Here is a 19,480-nt window from a genome sequence, read left to right on the forward strand (position 1 = left end):
CACTTCTGCATGCCATGTGAGTGAACTTCAAGCTCTTGTTTCAGATCTTCCCTACACAAGATTCTCTCATGACAGGGTAGTCCTCCAGACACATTCCAAATTCCTTCCTAAAGTTGTCTCAGAATTCCATCTCAACCAATCCATAGTTCTATCTGTTTTTTTTTCTAAGCAGCACTGTACTGTAAGCATGCTCTAGTATACTTCCTTGATTGGACTAATCCTCATAGGAAGTCCCCAGCTCTTTGTGGCTTTTGATCTTAAAAGACTGAGTTCCTGTTTCCAAAAGAACATCTCTATTTGGCTAGAGGACTGTATCTCCTTCATGTTTACTCAGGCTGGGCTAATGCTGCACAGTGTATCAGCCCACAGTGTACAGGCTATGGCTGCCTTCAGTAGCTCATGTCTGCTCTGCATCTATTGAAGACAACTTCAGAGTGGCTACCTGGTCCTCAATACATACATTTACCTCTCATTAGTGTTTAGAACTACTTCAGAAGAGACAGTTGGTTTGAACAATCTATTCTCTACCTAAAGCCAACTTTCCCTCCAGCCCTGTTGGATTTCACCAGATTCCTGTTTGTTTAGTGTTTGACCTCTTCCAGAGGCATAATTTCTGGCAGCTTGGGAATCCCACATGTGAGAATATTATGCTTGCTTTTCCTCTGAGAAAGCAAGGATACTTATTTGTAGCAGATGTTCTCTGAGGATAGCAGGCATATATTCTCACAACCCATCCACCTCCTCTAGTTGGCTTCTTAGCTTTTTAACTGATCTGTTGGTCCGTGCTGGGTACCATGATTGTCACCTACATATGAGAATATATGCATGCTGTCCTTGGAGAACCTGCTACAGGTAAGTATCTTCTCTTTTTCTGCCTGCTTTTACTCCTTGACCACTTGTATTTATGTGGCATGGATGAACACATCTTAGAACTCCCTTCTGAATCTTTGCTTAAGTCTCATTTTACAAGTAATTGTAATTTAAAATATCAGCCAAACTGCTGTCTAATGAAAGAAGGTTTGATCATACAGTATTTTTCATTTATTGAAAGTCCAACGTTGCTGCCCAATCTCCAGTAGAATTAGATAAAAGATGCTTATGCTTGCACACCATGCTTATGTAACTGTCATTCCAACATACTTGTCCTCTATGCATATTCCCTTTCATCCAGCACATGTCTTGAGATCTGCACAGCAGGGTCTCCTCTGTATTTCATCTTTCACTAGGATGTGGCTGGATGACTTGTAATAAAAAAAAAAAGTAGGGTTTGACAAATTCAGATGGCGGTTTGAGCCGAAACACGGCCCATATTGGGTCCACACCATTGTTCTCTTATGTGAATTCATGTGGATTGCGGTGTATTGGATTGGATCAAGAACATCTTCTCCACAGTACTGTTTTTGTTTTGCCTTTGGCTTTTTCAACTGGAATTTTTGGGTTTGGTTTTGTTGCTGATTTTATTAGAGTGACATCATAAGAGGCTTTCAGTGTCCACCATGTGAGGACACGACTCAAAACAAGGCCATGTTTCAGCACTTTAAGCCTGCATCAGGATCAGGAGTCATAATGCCTTATGGGTACATTTAAATCCTTATGAGTTCGGGTCACACAGTCATACAGTGGATGACAACTCTGTATTTCATGACAGTGTAACCCAAACACATATTATGCATATTTAGATGAATTCACGAGAGATACAGGCTTGAAGTGCCAAAACATGGCTTTGTGTTGAGTCATACCCTCACCTGGTAGACATTGAAAGCCTCTTATGGTATCATTCCAATAAAAACGCCACTTGAATTTCCTCTGGTTGTTGGAAAGTCATTTGTCAAACCCTACTTTTTTTGATTGTTTTGCTTTTGTAGAGTTTGATTTTTGGTGGATGATTCTTACACAGTGACCTTTTCGTATATAGTCCCTGCACTTTGGCATTTTCTCCCCTTAGCTCTGTGGTTAGAGTCTTTAGAGAGCAAGTTAAAGCAGGACTGAAAACTTGGCTTTTTTCTTGGCATTTTCTGGTTAAGCATTTTTAAGCTTTGAATGTTAGCTATTTATTTTCTTCTTCTACCATTAACAGCTGCTTTTTTTCCTTTTCATTTGTTCTTTTTCTGTCACTGCACTATTAAATTTTGGTTCTGACTAGGGCTGTATATCAATTAACATTTTTAATCGCACAATTAATTTTCATTAACATTTTTAATCGTGTGATTAATTACATAAAGCACCCACTTCACATTTCCTCCTATATAGTGCAATATATATAAGTAAACGTACATTCTCAAAACTGACACATTTCAGTTCAGTTGTCCCATAGAATGGCGGTAAATCAAATCCTATTATCCCCTTACTAAACTAAAAATAAAATTATTTATCCTGTCTTTGTTGTCTGGTGATTTTATCTTTCTAATCATCTTGTGTCGCATCTCTGGTTCTGCTTACCTGTGTTTTGTCTAAATTTTTTGAATGCTCTGGCTTTCTTGTACTGTCTTGTTGGATTCTGACAAATATACAGTTGGATACTGACAAATATACAGTTGCCTAGATCTTGTGGCGAGCTTTCAAAATATTTAATGCTTAACAAATATAGTAGTGTAATAACATAGTAGATAAAGCCAGAAAAGGAATAACAAACCCATCTAGTCTACCAAGTAATATTGCTTTCCATGCTGCTAAGGATATCTTAGCTAGCTATAGAGTATGACTCCTTTTTATGATATCACACCATTTTTTTGTCATCTTCCTTCTATTAAGGTGCGCTAACCAATTTAGCACACTCTAAGGCCCTGATTCTCCAAAAGTGCGTCCCGATTTTAGGCAGCTTTAGATGTCCTACAGCTGTCTAATCAGCCAATCGGGATGCACGTTTTTTTTTTAAAAATGCTCCCCAGGCAGGCCGCCCGGGAGAGGCGTCCTATACTAAACGCCGATTCTGTAACCGGCGTCTTTAGAGAATCGGGTTAAATTAGACGCGGCCGCTATACTTATGGCAGCAAGGGATCTCCCTGCTGCAATATGTATAGCGGCCGCGGTTGTTGCGGCCGCCTGTCCCATCACCGACAGGAGAATGCCTAACTCCTCCTGTCGGAACCCCGAGCCCCCTCCCCCCAAACTCGTAATCGCCGACAGGAGGATGCCCAACTCCTCCTGCCGGAAAGCCCAACAACCCCCCCCCGCCCCAACTAATCTCCCTCCCCGCCCCAACTAATCTCCCTCCCCCAACTAACCTTTCAATGTTGGTCAGCTGGACGGGTCTTGCTGCCGTCCAGCCGACGGGTCTGCCTCGTGGAAATGAGATGGCACGCCCCTTCCCGGCCCATCCCCGCTAAATCTAAGGCCTGATTGGCCCAGGCTAGGCAACCTGGCCAATCAGGCCTTAGGATTAGTGGGGATGGGCGGACCCACTATGCCTAAGGCCTGATTGGTCCAGGCTTCTACAGCCTGGGCCAATCAGGCCTTAGATTTAGCGGGGATGGGCCGGGAAGGGGCGTGCCGTCTCATTTCCACGAGGCAGACCCGTCGGCTGGACGGCAGCAAGACCCGTCCAGCTGACCAACATTGAAAGGTTAGTTGGGGGAGGGAGATTAGTTGGGGCGGGGGGGTCGTTGGGCTTTTCGGCAGGAGGAGTTGGGCATCCTCCTGTCGGCGATTTCGAGTTTGGGGGGGGGGGGTTCCGGGGTTCCGACAGGAGGAGTTGGGCATCCTCCTGTCGGCGATTACGAGTTTGGGGGGGGAGGGGGTTCCGACAGGAGGAGTTGGGCATCCTCCTGTCGGCGATTACGAGTTTGGGGGGGGAGGGGGTTCCGGGGTTCCGACAGGAGGAGTTGGGCATCCTCCTGTCGGCGATTACGAGTTTGGGGGGGGAGGGGGTTCGGGGTTTCGACAGGAGGAGTTAGGCATCCTCCTGTCAGTGATGGGACAGGCGGCCGCGGCCGCTATACTTTATTGCAGCAGGGAGATCCCTTGCCGCGATCAGTATAGCGGCCGCGTCTACTTACAATGTAGACCAGCATTTTGCTGGCCTACATTTTAAGCGTCTCTTCCTCTACTAGGGAGATGCTTAGGGCCGCCTAAGTTCGCCTAAGGCCTGTAGGCGAGCTTAGGCATCTTGCGGGTCTCCCTAGGCTCCCGGAGGCGCCTTCATGCCTGCCTGGGGAGCATTTTTTTTTTAAAAACGTGCATCCCGATTGGCTGATTAGACAGCTGTAGGACACAGCTGCCTAAAATCGGGACGCACTTTTGGAGAATCAGGGCCTAAATGCTAAGATGCCCATAGGAATATAATGGATGTCTTAGCATTTAGCATGCACTAAATCGGTTAGTGTACCTTAATAAAAGGACCCTTTGGGAAGATGATCCCTTAATTAGTCCTTCCTCTGTTCCATCAGACTAAAAAGCATTGTAATAATAAAGATACAAGTACTAACATTGCTGTTTCCTCACTATCCATCCTGCTACATATGCCTTTTATATAAATTGCCAGAAAAATTCCACTATATAGTTTGAATGCCTGCCAAATCTAAATACCTTTCAATATTAATGTAGCTCTTGGCTGAATATTTGGGTACCTTGCTCCTTGTGACCTCTGTTAACCACCACAAACCTATTATACTGACTTGCTAGATATATGGAGTTGGCCTCCCAAGAATTCTAATTTATTACTGTGCTTGCATCCTTCCAGATAGCTCAGTTGCTAATCGCTCATAGTTTGTTTACTTGAAAGATCTAATTAGATCTTACGAGGGGTGTTAAATAATTTATTTACCTTAGTAGGAAAGAAAAGAGTTTTCAAAAAATTTGTTTTATTTTTCATTATAGTCCTGTGATAGCTCATCCACTTTTCCTGTAATGACTTTAAACCCTTTGCAAAGAATTATTCTGTTTGACCTTCAAACCAGGTCATAACAGCTTCCTTGACGTCTTAATCACTTGAAAACTGCTGTCCACGGAGAGATTTTTTCAAAACATGGAACAGGAAATAAGAACATAAGAAGTTGCCTCTGCTGGGTCAGACCAGGGGTCCATCGTGCCCAGAGTTCGCTCCCGCAGCGGCCCATCAGGTCCATGACCTGTAAGTGATCCTTTGTCTAAAACCCTTTAGTTCCTATTTTCTTCTATCTATACTCTTCCATGATCCTATCTCTACCTCTATCTATATCCCTCCAGCCCCGTATCCTTCAGGAACTTGTCCAATCCTTCTTTGAATCCCCTTAATGTACTCTGTCCTATCACACCCTCCGGAAGCGCATTCCAGGTGTCCACCACCCTCTGAGTGAAGAAAAATTTCCTAGCATTGGTTCTAAACCTGTCCCCTTTCAATTTCTCCGAGTGCCCCCTTGTTCTTGTAGTTCCCAATAGGCTGAAGAATCTGTCCCTTTCCACCTTCTCTATGCCCTTCATGATCTTGTAAGTCTCTATCATGTCTCCTCTGAGTCTTCACTTCTCCAGGGTGAAGAGCCCCAGCCTTTCTAGCCTCTCTGCGTATGAAAGGTTTTCCATACCTTTTATCATTCTTGAGGGAGCTAGGTCAGGACTGTAGGATGGATGGTTCAGCGGCTAAAACCCACATTCTCGGATGGCAGTCTCTGATTCTCATGACATTTGCACTGGCGCATTGTCATGAAAAATCAGCACTCCTGCTGTGAGTTCTCGTCTTTTCTCCTTGATTGACTCCTGCAAAGCGATCATTGTGTTGGCATAACACCCCAGTTATGGTTGTCTTGTGTGGCATGAACTCCAGAAACAAAAGTCCATCATCCCAGAAGACAGTTGCCATGACTTTGCCTGCAGATTTTTCTGTTTTGAACTATTTTTGGGACCGGGGATGACTTGTGCTTCCACTGCATTGACTCCATGTTGGACTCAGGATCTCTGTGATAGACACAAGTCTCATCTCCAGGCACCAAATGATGGAAAAAATTCACTTGGTCTTCACAGAGCATCTCCAAGTTCTCCTGGCAGCACTGGAGCCTCGTAGCTTTCCGACATGGTGTCAGCATTCTTGGAACACATCTTGCACTAACCTTGGACATGCCCAGCTTTTCATTAATTATTTTCCAAACTGTATCTGCTGAGCTGCCCATTTCTTCAGCTATTTGTGAAACCTTAATTTGTCTGACAAAATTAAATCCTCAACTTTCTTGCACATTTCTGTGGAAGTTGCTTCCAAAGGCTATCCAGCGTAAGGGTCATCTTCAATGGACTCTCTACACCACTTAAACTGCTTGCTCCAAAATTTTACTTTGTAGGATAATGGGGCAGACTCACCATAAACTGCAGTCATGCATTTATGGATCACCTTTGGGTTTTTCCCTACTTTTGTGAGAAATTTTATCACTGAGCAGTGCTCCAAATCTAGAAGTTTCTTACTTGATTCGCCGCAGCTGTGCATGAGTAACCTTGAGACATGTCACAACATGCATCGACTTGTTTCAACACACTTGCTAAATACTCAGGTAGATAAATTATTGAATGCCCCTTGCATCTGTAAGCTACTTTGAGCAAAGAATTATGTGTCTTGTAATAATATCTATATTAGTGTTTTCTTACACGTAGAAAAACGAGGTCAGATAAAAACTATATGATTCATCCTATCCCTCTATACCTACTAAATAGCTCTGCAGTCCCTTTCTTTCCCTCAGAGAACCCTGTACTTGGTGTAGATAAAAAAGTACATTCAGCTAACGTCATAGTATTTTCAGTTAGACTTTTACAGTTGAGAAGTTATATGAAATGTATAAAGGTTTTAGGTTAGAGGGAAGAAGGGGAGCTTGGTGTTGGCTTAATTATTGAATTTATATCAAGTTCAAGTTTCAAGTTTATTAGGATTTTATATACCGCCTATCAAGGTTATCTAAGCGGTTTTACAATCAGGTACTCAAGCATTTTCCCTCTCTGTCCCGGTGGGCTCACAATCTAGCTAACGTACCTGGGGCTATGGAGGACTGAGTGACTTGCCCACACTGTAGATCCAACGTATTGTAGAATACCAGAAAGGGAAAAAACTGGGCAGACTGTGGACCAGTTTGTTTCTTTATGCTGAGATCTATTATGTTACCTTGTAAAATTATTTCATTTTTATGCAGACATTAAGGAAAAATTGGAGACATTTTTATTTGGTCATGCTTTCACTGTATAGCAGTATTCAGTGCAAGGCCTGGAAGCCAATGGTGGCCCTCGGCATTATTCTAGCTTTTTTCCTGATGCCCCTTGCCTCTATTTAAGTTTAAGACAGAAAGAGGGAAGTGGATGAAGAGAGGAGCCACATGCTTGAAGGACAAGGCATTTCTCAGTAGATGACTATAATTCATTTGGAAATGCCCGCTACCTTGACAATGTGCCTATTAAAAGGTTTTGAAGACAGATTAGTGGGGTGAATGTCATTGACATACATTGGTCATCAGTCTTGTAGCCCCACATGGGAAGAGATTTGGCAGCTCTCCTTCAGCTCATTTGGAACCAAAGTGGCCCCCACTTAAAAATGAGTGAAGACTACTGCTGTATAGTGATCCCTTAGGCAGTTTTAAAGGCAGATACAAAATAGCAGATCGACTTAAACATGCAGGCATGTATAGTTTGCTGTTATGTAGGGATGGGCTGTTTACAACAAAAGTTATTAGCTAATAATAGTGCACACTTCTTAAAGAGTGCAAAGAAGGCACATATTTTCTGTTGGTTTCTATTAGCCACAGCATGCACTTGTATGAACCATCAGGAAAGAATGCACACCTATACTTTTTAATAAGAGTATGCACTTGAAATTACATTCTTTCTGGAATAAATAAAACCTGAAAAAACCCCATGAAATCTCATTGATGCTCCTGGTGAGCTTGGTCATGTCACGTTACCCTGCATTATCTCAGGTCAAAACTTTAACTGCAAGCCCACTTGTAAAAGGTAAATTTCTGTATCGCTTGATAGACCGGTATAGTTCCTTTAAGGATGGGTAATATGCCTCACTGCTACTAGCAGGTGGAGACTGACATCAAAACTTGTATATCAGTAGAGCATTCCCTCTTGCTACTCCAGTTTTCCTCAGTCTCCGGTAGCAGGTGGTAAGGCTTTTCAGCTCCCCTCTTAGCACTGTTTGTTTGTGGACTCCTGGTTCCCCTTTTTGTGCCGGATAGAGCTTGGGTGGGTTCTGTTTGGGGATCCGTCCGACCTCGGGGGTGTTAAACCCGGCGGGTCTCTTGTTGGGTCCCTCCCCCTACCTTTCTCCACTTCCCCTTATTTTTGTAGTGGGCCTCAGCAGGTGGCCTGGACCCCTCGTTGGTCAGCCCTCCAGCTTTGAGAGCCGTGGAGTCTGTTCTGACTAAGTAAAAAGAAATAACAAAAAAATCCTGAGGTGTGCTGGTCTAAAGGGCTCATTTCCCCTTAAAACAGCCTTTTTTTCTGTGTTTTTCTCTACTAACCGGCACTTTCTTTACAGCTAGGGCGGTCTTCAACACAATGAGCTCTCTTTTAAAGGGAAAAAGTGCTCCAGGTGTGAGGTACTCATAGCCGGCCTGTGCAAACGTTGTGCAGGCTGGAACGGTGGGGAAGCCTCGTCGGCAGCGGAGGCCAGGGCACCCCGCTGCATGTGCCTCGTGGTTCGGCTTTGGATGTTGGGGAAGCCCGGGCTTCCTCCAATGCCCACGCGGGGGGTTCCCCAGCCGTCGACGTTTAGGGAGAAAAGGATTCCCTTCCTGCTGGTTCGGCTAGAGATTCCCTTTTCGCGTTGGTCGGTTCCTTGGCCTCTGCTTCAGGAAAGTCCCAGGCTTTTTAGATGCAACAGGCCACAGGAGCTCCGATTTTGGCGGTCTCGGGGTCAATTTCAGCAGGAACTGCTTCCTTCATTTCAGTTACCTCAGGTGACCTTCCCCCTTTTCTGGAAATACAGGGGCAAGGTATGTCAGGGTCTCCTGCTGGAGCAGGGAGTCTCTTGGGGCCACCGGGGACCTTTCCCCCTGAATTTATGTTAGCACTTTGTAAAGCTTATGTGCTGGTGGCAGGAGGTTCCGTGTCCACTCCGGGGAGGGGGTTACCCTTGACATCTTCCCCAGTGCGGCCCCATACAGTGGCGGTTTTGCCCCCTCTACTCCTCTCTCATCCAAACGCCCAAGGGTCTCTTGGGATGAGGATTTTTCCCAGAGGAGCACAAGGTGATGAATGAGGACCTGGACCCTTGGGGAGAATTGCGCATTTTTCAGCGGGATGAGCTCCATGAGTTAATCCTTCAGATCTCCTCAGTTTTGCATTTTGTGTCAGAGCCCCTGGGTACGATGGACCCCTTGCTTAAGGGAATTCGCTCTGCTTCCCGCTCTTTTCCTATACAACAGGATATTTGGGACATCATGCTCGCACAGTGGCAGGTGCCGGAAGTCCCTTTTCGCTTTGCGCGCTCCATGGCCCGCCTGTATCCCATTCCGGAAGGGGATAGGGATACTTTGAAGTCGCCTATAGTGGATGCGGTGGTCTTGGCCATCTCTAAGTGGCATACCATGCCTGTTGAGGGCAGTGCGGCCTTGAAGAACCCGGAGGAGCGTAAGTTGGAGTCCCTCCTTAAACAGAGTTTTGATGTGACAGCTCTGTCAGTCCAGGCGGCTATGTGTGGCAGACTGGTGGCTTGGGCATGTTTTCGTTGGGCCCAGCATGTACTTGATGATAAATCTGAGCATTGGGACTTGCTAAGGCAAGAAGTTGCCAAAATTGAATTGGGTACTTCTTATCTCTCAGATGCCATGTATGACCTCTTGCGAGCTTCTGCCAAGTCTCTGGCCTTCGGAATGGCAGCACATCGTACATTGTGGCTTCGCGCTTGATTGGCAGATTCGGCGTCCAAAGCTAAGTTGACAAAGTTTCCTTTTGAAGGATCTTTCTTGTTTGGTGAGGACTTGGACAAGTTGGTTCAGACTCTCACTGATTCTAAAGTGCCTCGTTTGCCTGAGGATAGGCCTAGGCCACTGGCTTGTGGGTGTGATTTCCGCCATTTCCACTCCGGTGGAGGGGCTGCTTCTTTTCAGTCTCCTGAGCTCTCAAGAGGCAGGTTCTTCCAGCGCATGCAGTCCTTTCGTGGGGCTTGCCGGGGTGCAGGTAGCGCCCACGCCGGGTCCCCTGCCGCCCGTCCTGCACAATGACTCTTTGCCGGCGCCCATCTTGGTTCCGGTGGGCGCCCAGTTGAGAAACATATCCACAGTGGGCAGATATCATGTCAGATCAGTGGGTTCTGGAAGTGATCTGGGAAGGCTATGCTCTGGAGTTCGCCCGGTCCTTGCCAGCCCGTTTTCTTGCTTCTCCCTCGCAGATGGCGTGGAAGCAGTGGGCCTTTCGCCAGACCTTTGTTGGATCTCTTCATGCGGTGGTTCCAGTTCCCCCGCTGGAGTGGGGCATAGGTTGGTACTCAATTTACTTTGTGGTTTCAAAGAAAGAAGGGACCTTTCGACCCATTCTGGATTTGAAGGGGGTCAACAGGGCTCTTCACATGTCTTTCTTTCCGCATGGAAACTCTGTGGTCTGTGATTCTGGCGGTTCAGCCGGGGGAGTTTCTGACCTCTCTAGATCTGACCAAGGCCTACTTACACATTCCTATTTGGGCCTCCCATCATCGCTTCCTGCGCTTTGCAATCTTGGGGCAACATTATCAGTTCTGTGCACTTCCCTTTGGTCTGGCCATGGCTCCGCGGACATTCACCAAGGTGATGGTGGTTTTTGCGGCAGTGTTGCACAAAAAGGGCATTCTTCATCCTTATCTGGATGACTGGTTGACAGGAGAGAACTCGGGTCACGGCTCGGGTGGTGTAATTTCTGCAGTTGCTGGGATGGGTAGTCAACCTTGCAAACAGCCGATTGTCTCCATCTCAGCATCAGGAATATCTTGGGGTCCTGTTTGACACCTCCTTGGGGAAGGTCTTCCTTCCGAATTGCAATCTCAAATTTGTTTGCTTATGGCATCCTGGTGTCCTCGGGCGCAGGATTTCCTCCAAGTCTTGGGGTCGATGGCAGCCTCCCTTGATGTTGTGAGGTGGTCGCAGGCCCACATGCGTCCTCTTCAGTATTCTCTTCTTCAGAGGTGGTCGCCTCAGAGGCACAGTCTGGATCACCCTGTTCCACTTCTGGGCTTAGTTTGGGGCAGTCTTCCCTGGTGGCTTCAGACCCCCCCATCTTGTACAAGGGGCGAGTCTGGATTGGCTGCAGTGGATGGTGCTGCTCACGGATGCCAGTCATCTCGGTTGGGGGGCTCAGTGTCTAGGTCACTCAGCTCAGGGCACATGGTCCACGGACGATCAATGTTTTGGAGACCGTCTGCGTTGCTAGCCTTCCAGTCCTTTCTGATGAGCAAGTCAGTCATGGTTGTTAGACAATTCCACGGCAGTGGCCTATGTCAATCAGGGAGGCACCAGGAGCACTTTGGTGGTGCGGGAGGCGACTCTTCTCATGATCTAGGTGGAGTCGCACCTTCAAGAGATCTCACATAGCCGGAGTGGAGAATGTTCAGGTGGACTTCCTGAGTCGTCACGTACTAGATCCCAGAGAGTGGTGTCTAAGCCCTGTGGCCTTTCAGTTGATAGTGCAGTCTTGGAGTCAGCCCCTCATGGACCTGATGGCTACAAGTGTTAACGCCAAAACGCTCCGCTTCTTTAGTCATTGCAGAGATGGTCAGGCCGAGGGCCTTGATGCTCTGGTTCAACCATGGCCAACAGAAGGCCATTAGTGGGCAGAGTTCTTCTCCGCATAATTCGCCATCCGGGCCTCATGGTTCTGGTGGCTCCGGATTGGCCTTGATGACCATGGGACACGGATCTGTTGAGGCATCTGGTGGCGGATCCTCTTCCTCTGCCTCTCTTCTAACTCAGGGTCCCATTCCAATGTTTTATCCGGGTCCCTTTTGTCTTTCGGCTTGGCTCTTGAAAGGGGTTGCCTAGGTAAGAAGAGGTATTCAGATAAAGTGATCTCAACTCTCTTGGGGTTCTGGAAGCTTTCCACCTCTCGGGCTTATGTGAGGGTTTGGCGTCTATTTGAGGAGTGGTCTCTTTTTGCACTTCCCTGCCTAACATCTTAAGAGTTCATGTAGGATGGCGGCCTTGTCAGCCTTTCGGAGGTTAGTGAAAGGTTTGACTGCCATTCCTGATGTGATTCTCTTCTTGCGAGCAGCCAAGTTGCTCAGGCCTCCTGTGTGGCCCTCTGTTCCTTCTTGGGATCGGAATCTGGTTCTGTCATTTCTAGTGCGCCCTCCTTTTGAATCGTTGGGCAACTGCTCTTTAAAGGACCTTACTCTTAAAGCTGTCTTCTTGGTGGCCATTACTTCAACTAGATGTGTTTCTGAGCTGCAGGCTTTCTCTTGTAGGGCTCCCTTCTTGGAGTTTTATAGGGAGCGGGTTGTCTTGCGGCCTGTTCCTTCTTTTCTGCCAAAAGTAGTTTCTCCTTTTCATGTCAATCAGTCTGTAGTCCTCCTGGTGTTGGGTTGTCGGGAGGGCTCTTCTGAGCAGAGACAGCTGCGCAAGTTGGATGTCAGTTGGGTCCTCCGCTCTTATGTGCGGAGGACCCAGGAGATCAGGAAATCAGATCATCTCTTTGTCCTTCTAGCGGGTCCTCATAAGGGGGATGGCACTTCTAAGGCTACTATTGCGCACTGGATCAAGGGGACTATTGCTTCCGCTTATCTTCTGAAGAAGAAGCCTGTTCCAGACTTTCTCAAGGCTCATTCCACTAGGGGTCAGGCAGCTTTTTGTGCCGAGTCTTCTCTAGTGCCTCCAGTGGATATTTGCAAGGCTGCAGTTTGGTCTTCTCTGCATTCCTTTGTCAGACACTACCGTGTGGATGTTCACACGCGTCGGGACGCGGTATTCGGTGAATGTGTTCTGGTGTTGGACCTTTGGGGGCCCCACCCTTGATGGGTACTGCTTTGGTATGTCCCATCCGTAAAGGAACTATACCGGTCTATCAAGTGATACGGAAGGAGAAATTAGGTTTTACCTGCTAATTTTCTTTCTGTTAGCTTGTAGACTGGTATAGTTCCCCACCCTATCTGTGTTTGAGCGGTGTTTGCGGGTTTTTTTGCTCGTGTGCAGAATTTGAATTTTTCTGCGGGTTCTAGTATTTTTCTATGCCCAAGGAGAATTAAGAACAGTGGTGATGGCTCAGCTAACTTAGCTGGTGAGCAGTAGGGATGTTTTCTTTCCAGGATCAAGTTCTATACATGTTCCAACAGTTGTTTGCTGTTTTCTTACATTCCTGTTTGGAGTGTCATTTACTGTTTTTCAGTTAAGAAATTTCCTTGGTTCTGCTTGGCTATTCGGCATACTGGAGTAGCAAGAGGGGATGGTCTACTGATATACAAGTTTTGATCTCATTCTCCACCTGCTGGTAGCAGTGAGGCATATTACCCATCCGTAAAGGAACTATACCAGTCTACAAGCTAACAGAAACAAAATTAGCAGGTAAGAATCTAATTTCTCCTCCTACAGTACCTGAATATAACATGCCTTGAACTACTAATGAAAGTGTGTGAGCTAAAATAAAAAATTGTAGAGGTATAGTATATTATATTACATTGGTGACTTTTATTCCGCCATTACCTTGTGGTTTAAGGCGGATTACATTAGAGGTTATCTGGACAATTCCAGAAGCGATTACATAGTTGAGCGGGTTACTTTGGGAGATTGAGATACTTCCTGTGGAGTGAGTTTGTCTTGATATATCAGTGTGAAACAGCATGAAACCCTATTATGATGTTACTTAATCATAGAATGCTATTCTCTTGACTCATGAAACAAAAGATATCCACAAAAATGTGTATTCTAACTGAGAACTAAATTAGGACACCCTAATAGCTAGTGTTACCCCCTTTGGCTGAAATAACTGCAGTGAGATGCTTTTTGAAGCCATCTACCAGTCAAGGAAAAATTTTGTTGTTTACCTGCAATTACATCACTTTCTTTTCCAGAGATAAATAAAAAAGAGATTTGACATCAATATGTGAACATTTCTTAAGAAAGAACTGAATATTTCATTGGGTGTCCTAATTTTTTCACATGACTGTACATGAGACAGAGGAAGATGGTAACTTGTCAAAGGCCATGAGTCAGGGGAGTAAGATATGAGCCCAGGTCTCCTGATTTCCAACCCATTGCTCTAACCTCTAGACTTTTTGCTATTCTATTAACTGTCAGGGATGACTTCTTGTTTTTCTCTTTGTTCAGTCCCTCAGCCTGTATGGCTCTTTCTACGGGTCCAAGCCCTACATCTCAGCTGCATCCTGATGACACAGAGCAGCAGGCAGCTTTGCTGTTAGCTTGCTCAGGGGAAACCATGTCTGCCAGCTTGCCTCCAGTCAACATGTACCACCTTTTGGATGCCCTCCAGGTAGGGGTCAGCCTGGTTTAACAAATTTAGAGAGATTTACCAGAGTGAAAAAAAATGCATCTGTCAGCATTACTTATTTTGTACATTGGTTTCATGCTTCTGTGGGGTGTTTTTGTTTTTAGGGTTTGTTAAAAAATGTGATAGGCAGTGTACAGCTTATCAAAGATAAGGGATGACATTTTGCAACTATTTTTTAGCCTGTCCATATTTCCATACTCACCTGAAATGTGAAACAGTGCACCATAATAATAATAATGATAAAAGGCAAATACAAGTCCACATTAAAATGCACATCTAGGATTGATCTAGTGGCTCAGATGGCAAGTGCTATGGGCTGTCATGCAGAAGGTTCCCAGTCCCATTCTCAAGTTGACACTTAGGCTATGTAAATTGCTTGAGAAGGCTTCACAAACACTGATTATAGACCCTAAGTGATTGAGGAGGCAGTTGTAGACATTGTTTTAAGGGTAGTGCTCTAACCATATTTGGAGCCTATGACTACAGACTTCTAAAAGGAACCCTGGTGTCTGGCTCCCAAGCCAAGGGCGGTCACTGCAGTGACCAGGTCAATATAATAAGCTAATGCACATTTCAATGGCACATTTCAGAAATAGTATGTGTGTGGTACTACTACTACTTATTTTAATAGCACTATTTGATGTACACATTATAAACGGGTACTTTCTCTGTCCCTAGTGGGCTCACAGTCTAAGGTGGAGTTTTTTTGTATCTGGAGCAATGGAGGGTTAAGTGACTTGCCCAGGGTCACAAGGAACTGCAATAGGAATCAAACCCAGTTCTCCAGGATTTTAGCTCACTGCACTAACAATTAAGCTCTATCTACTCCAATAGTAGAAATGTTTTGGCTAAATTCAACTTTCCTGCTCCTGTGCGTAGTTCCTGTGGTGGTTGATGTCACATTTCAAGCTGTGCTGTATTCCTCATGTATTATAGAAGAATGAGGCTTTGAAGGGTCCACTGTACCAATATCATCCCAGACAAATGATTGTATAACTTTACTCTTAAAAAGCTTCAGTTTTAAGGTTCTGTCACTTTCCTAGTTAATGTCTCTGTGCTTGACTATACCAAGAAAGTTTTCTCTAAAGTCTAACCTAAATCTCTCCTGTCATTACATTTTATTTTATTTTTTTAATGTTTAGACATTTTTATTGGATGAACAAAAGAAAATACATTCAAATAATATATAAAGGTATTCTTACAAATGAATTCACATACTTAAAAATTCCATTCCAAATTGAATGCTGACATAATGGGGCGTAATAAGTTATTCAGTTTAATTTGGGGTTCATCGACGTCTTTTGTTACTTCAATATAGTTGTCTTCCACCTGTACTTTTTCTTTAGATTCATGCACACATCCAAGACAGGGTGGGAGGAAGGGGGGGCTATCTCTTTTGTTTTAATCTTTGATTGAATGTATTGGAAGGGAGGGGGGGGGGTTATTTTTTCTGTATTGTTATTGATTGACTATAATTGCTTATTCTGATTATTAATGTATGTATAATTTTCTGCACTTTGTATTAGCCTTGAAAACTTAATAAAGATTTTATAAAATAAAAATTCCATTCCATACAATACATATTATCAAATAATATATCAGTCCTTCAATCATTTTATATTATAAACCATAATCCCTCATTATCACCCCCCTCTCTCCCCTTCCCTCTCTCTCCCCGTCCCCCCTCCTTCCAACCCATTTAATTCCCCCCCGCCATCCCATTTTCCCTTCCCCCTCCCAGAATGAAAGGTGACAAAAACCAAACAAAAAAACCCAAGATCTGGAATGCAATTTAGACAACCATAGCTTCAATGTAATTCATTGAGAATTAAACTTCTTGCTGTAGGTGAAAGTTTTTGAACATATGGATCCCAAGTCCTCATAAAAAGATGAGTTCGTCTAGGAGATTGCCGAACCTCCCCAGACCTCAAACAAAAGTAAACGATGCAACTGGTTCCTCCAATGCCAAAAACGTGGAGATTCTTTCTGTAACCAATATTGCATAATACATTTATGATATCCAAAATCTCAGCTTTATTAATACATCTTCTTTAAAACATTTTTTTCTTTTTTCTTTAATACATTCTTATAGTACTCCATTCAAACGTGAATATCAAACTACAGTGGTTAGTGATGAGACTTCATACTCTTCATTACCATATTGTCAATCTTCTATCAATGAACTAAAACGCTCATTTATAGTCTCTCCTTGAGTTGAATTTCACTTATAACCACTGAATGAAAGTGAACTAGTGCATAAAGTGCGGTAGTGCTGTAAACTTAACTCCTTCGGATTACATTTACCCCCCAACTCGAGTTTCGAAAATGTCTTCGTCAGGAGGGTACTAGGAGTGTAAAAGCAATACAAAAAAGTGAATTACTATATATTATTAAAACTCAAGTTTATCTATTCAAATACTTAAACACAACTTTAATTCAAATTCAAATATTTAATATATATAGTTTCAAAAACTCTTTCATACCTGTCAGTCGGCTCTTTCTTTAGGGAAGGGCGAACAAACCAGCGTCTCTCTCTACTCATATCCCAACTTTAAATAAGGTATCCAATTACCTATTACTCTAACCGGAATGATTCCCTCTAAACCGGAAGTACAACTTTTACAGAGCAATCCACTCTATTTCCATGTTTAACCCTGTGGCCTAGATGTTTTCCAGTTAAATATAAACCGTTGTTCCTTATAGTGTAATAATTTACTAATATTCCCCTGGTATTCTGTTATATGTATTAAAACTGTATATCGTAATGAATCAACTGCATGCGATTCCTGTAACCAATGGGCTACCAGGGGGGCGGTTACCCGAGCACAGCGAATATTGCTTAGATGTTCCGTTATATGGGTCTTTATCATCCGGCTCGTTTGACCGATATATAGTTTATTACACGGACATCTAATGCAGTATATCACCCCTGATGACTCACAATCAGTACCTGAAGAAAGCTTGAATTGTTTTCCATTGGCATGCGGAACTTCTATCTGATCCTGCTCCATTACATATTTGCAATTACAGCAGTGACCACATTTACGATGCGGTGGTAAATGACTATGTTTTTGATTATATTTACGATATTTGAGCTGTTCACCTAAGTTGCTAGATCTTCTAAACGCAAACTTAGGATTATCTCTCAACTTGGAATGAACTTGTAGCACCGACCAATGTTTTAAGATGATATTTTTAATCTGGTTACTTCTTGAACTGTAGGGTAATACACACGCTATTCGTGAATCTTGGTCTTGTGACCCTGGTAAAAGGAGCCAGGACCGATAGCAGCTCCTGGCTCGTTTCCAAGCCTTTTTAACAATTTTTTTCGGGTAGCCCCTATCACAGAATTTATGATACATTATATTGGCTTGTTTAGTGAAATCATCCTCCTGAGAACAGATACGTCTTATTCTTAAAAATTGGCCCGTAGGTATGCTATTCCTCAGTAATCGCGGGTTAAAACTTTGGTATTGAAGTAACGTATTTCTATCGGTGGTCTTTTTGTGTAAACTGGTGATGAGGCGATCCTGATGCTTAATCAATGTAACATCTAAAAACGAGATAGACTCCCTACTAAACACGTATGTAAATTTGATATTTGAATCACATGAATGATTTCAGATAAAAATAAATGTAACTGCGCCTCATCACCAGTCCACACAAAAAGAACATCATCGATAAAACGCTTCCAAAGCTTAATGTACTTATAATATTTAGACCTATACACAAATGTACTTTCAAATCTGGCCATGTATACACATGCCAGAGCGTTTTAGTTCATTGATAGAAGATTGACAATATGGTAATGAAGAGTATGAAGTCTCATCACTAACCACTGTAGTTTGATATTCACGTTTGAATGGAGCACTATAAGAATGTATTAAAGAAAAAAGAAAAAAATGTTTTAAAGAAGATGTACTAATAAAGCTGAGATTTTGGATATCATTGGAGTAGTTTATCCAGCTATTTTGTTAATATCTCCCACATTTTGTGACATATATAATACATTTATGCCCATTCATACATACCTTCTGAAATAAGACATCTCCCATGACCAAATACCCCACAAGCATCTGCCTTACCAAAAATTACTCCCCTTGGAGAACCCACAACAGGACTATCCCATAAAGAACCCAAATATAATAGGATGGCAGACCAGAAAGACTTAGGGCTCCTTTTACTAAGCTGCGATAGTGGTTTTAGTGCATGCAGAATTGCTGCGCGCGCTAGATGCTTACGCTAGCATTGAGCTGGCGTTAATTCTAGCTGCATAGCATGGGTTTAGCGTGCGCTAAAATTCTGCACGTGCTAAAAATGCTATCGCAGCTTAGTAAAAGGAGCTCTTAATTAAAGGGCACAGCCAAAAAGCATGAGATAATGTGCCGAGATCCTTATCACATTTAATACAAATTGGGGAATTTACCAAACCTGCATGAAAAGCTTGAATTTGGGAGAAATAAGCCCTATGTAAAACTCTATAAGTACATTCCCTCCAAACAGCCGGTAATAATTTTTGGTAATTTATTAATAACTTGACTAAAATCAAGAAGCAAGATCTGAATTCCCAACTCCTCACTCCAATTTTGTAAAATTTTTTCATATAAGAACGTAAGAACATAAGAAAGGCCATCTCCGGAACAGACCTTAGGTCCATCAAGTCCGACGATCCGCACACACGGAGGCCCCGCCCAGGTGTACCCTGGCATAGTTTTAGTCCTCATATCACTCTAAGCTTCTCGTAAGGAGATGTATGTCTAGCTTACCCTTACCCATGTCACTTTATGTCACTCATAAGGAGATGCACATCTAACTTACCTTTAAATCCTAGAACGGTGGATTCCGCAATTACCGTAGTACCCTATTAATAAGTATATTTCTAATATTGATTTAACTATACATAGATACTTAACAAATCAAAATAAAATTTTAATGAAGCAATGCCAGAAATTAGTACAACAGCTGCTTATATGTACGAGTTGGAAGTAAATTCCACCACCACTTATGTAATAAAGATACTGAAATAGGCATATCTTCACATTGATTTAATAAAGATAGAATTCAATCACGAACTCCACATGAAAGATCCGATCTCCGTAATTTATTCAAATAATTCACCAATTGC

The 19,480-nt window shown here is 43.6% G+C and overlaps 1 protein-coding gene across 1 annotated transcript in view; it reads left to right on the top strand.

The window, feature by feature from the left end:
• The window catches only part of TADA1 (transcriptional adaptor 1), a 91,711-nt gene that overhangs the window by 70,219 nt on the left and 2,012 nt on the right, over positions 1-19,480 (top strand). The window contains exon 7 of the mRNA XM_033915948.1: positions 14,175-14,337. Coding sequence (XP_033771839.1) covers positions 14,175-14,337 — 163 coding nt within the window. The remainder of the gene's footprint in view (positions 1-14,174; positions 14,338-19,480) is intronic.

Source organism: Geotrypetes seraphini, chromosome 12, assembly GCF_902459505.1.
Source record: "Geotrypetes seraphini chromosome 12, aGeoSer1.1, whole genome shotgun sequence".
Classification (NCBI taxonomy): domain Eukaryota; kingdom Metazoa; phylum Chordata; class Amphibia; order Gymnophiona; family Dermophiidae; genus Geotrypetes; species Geotrypetes seraphini.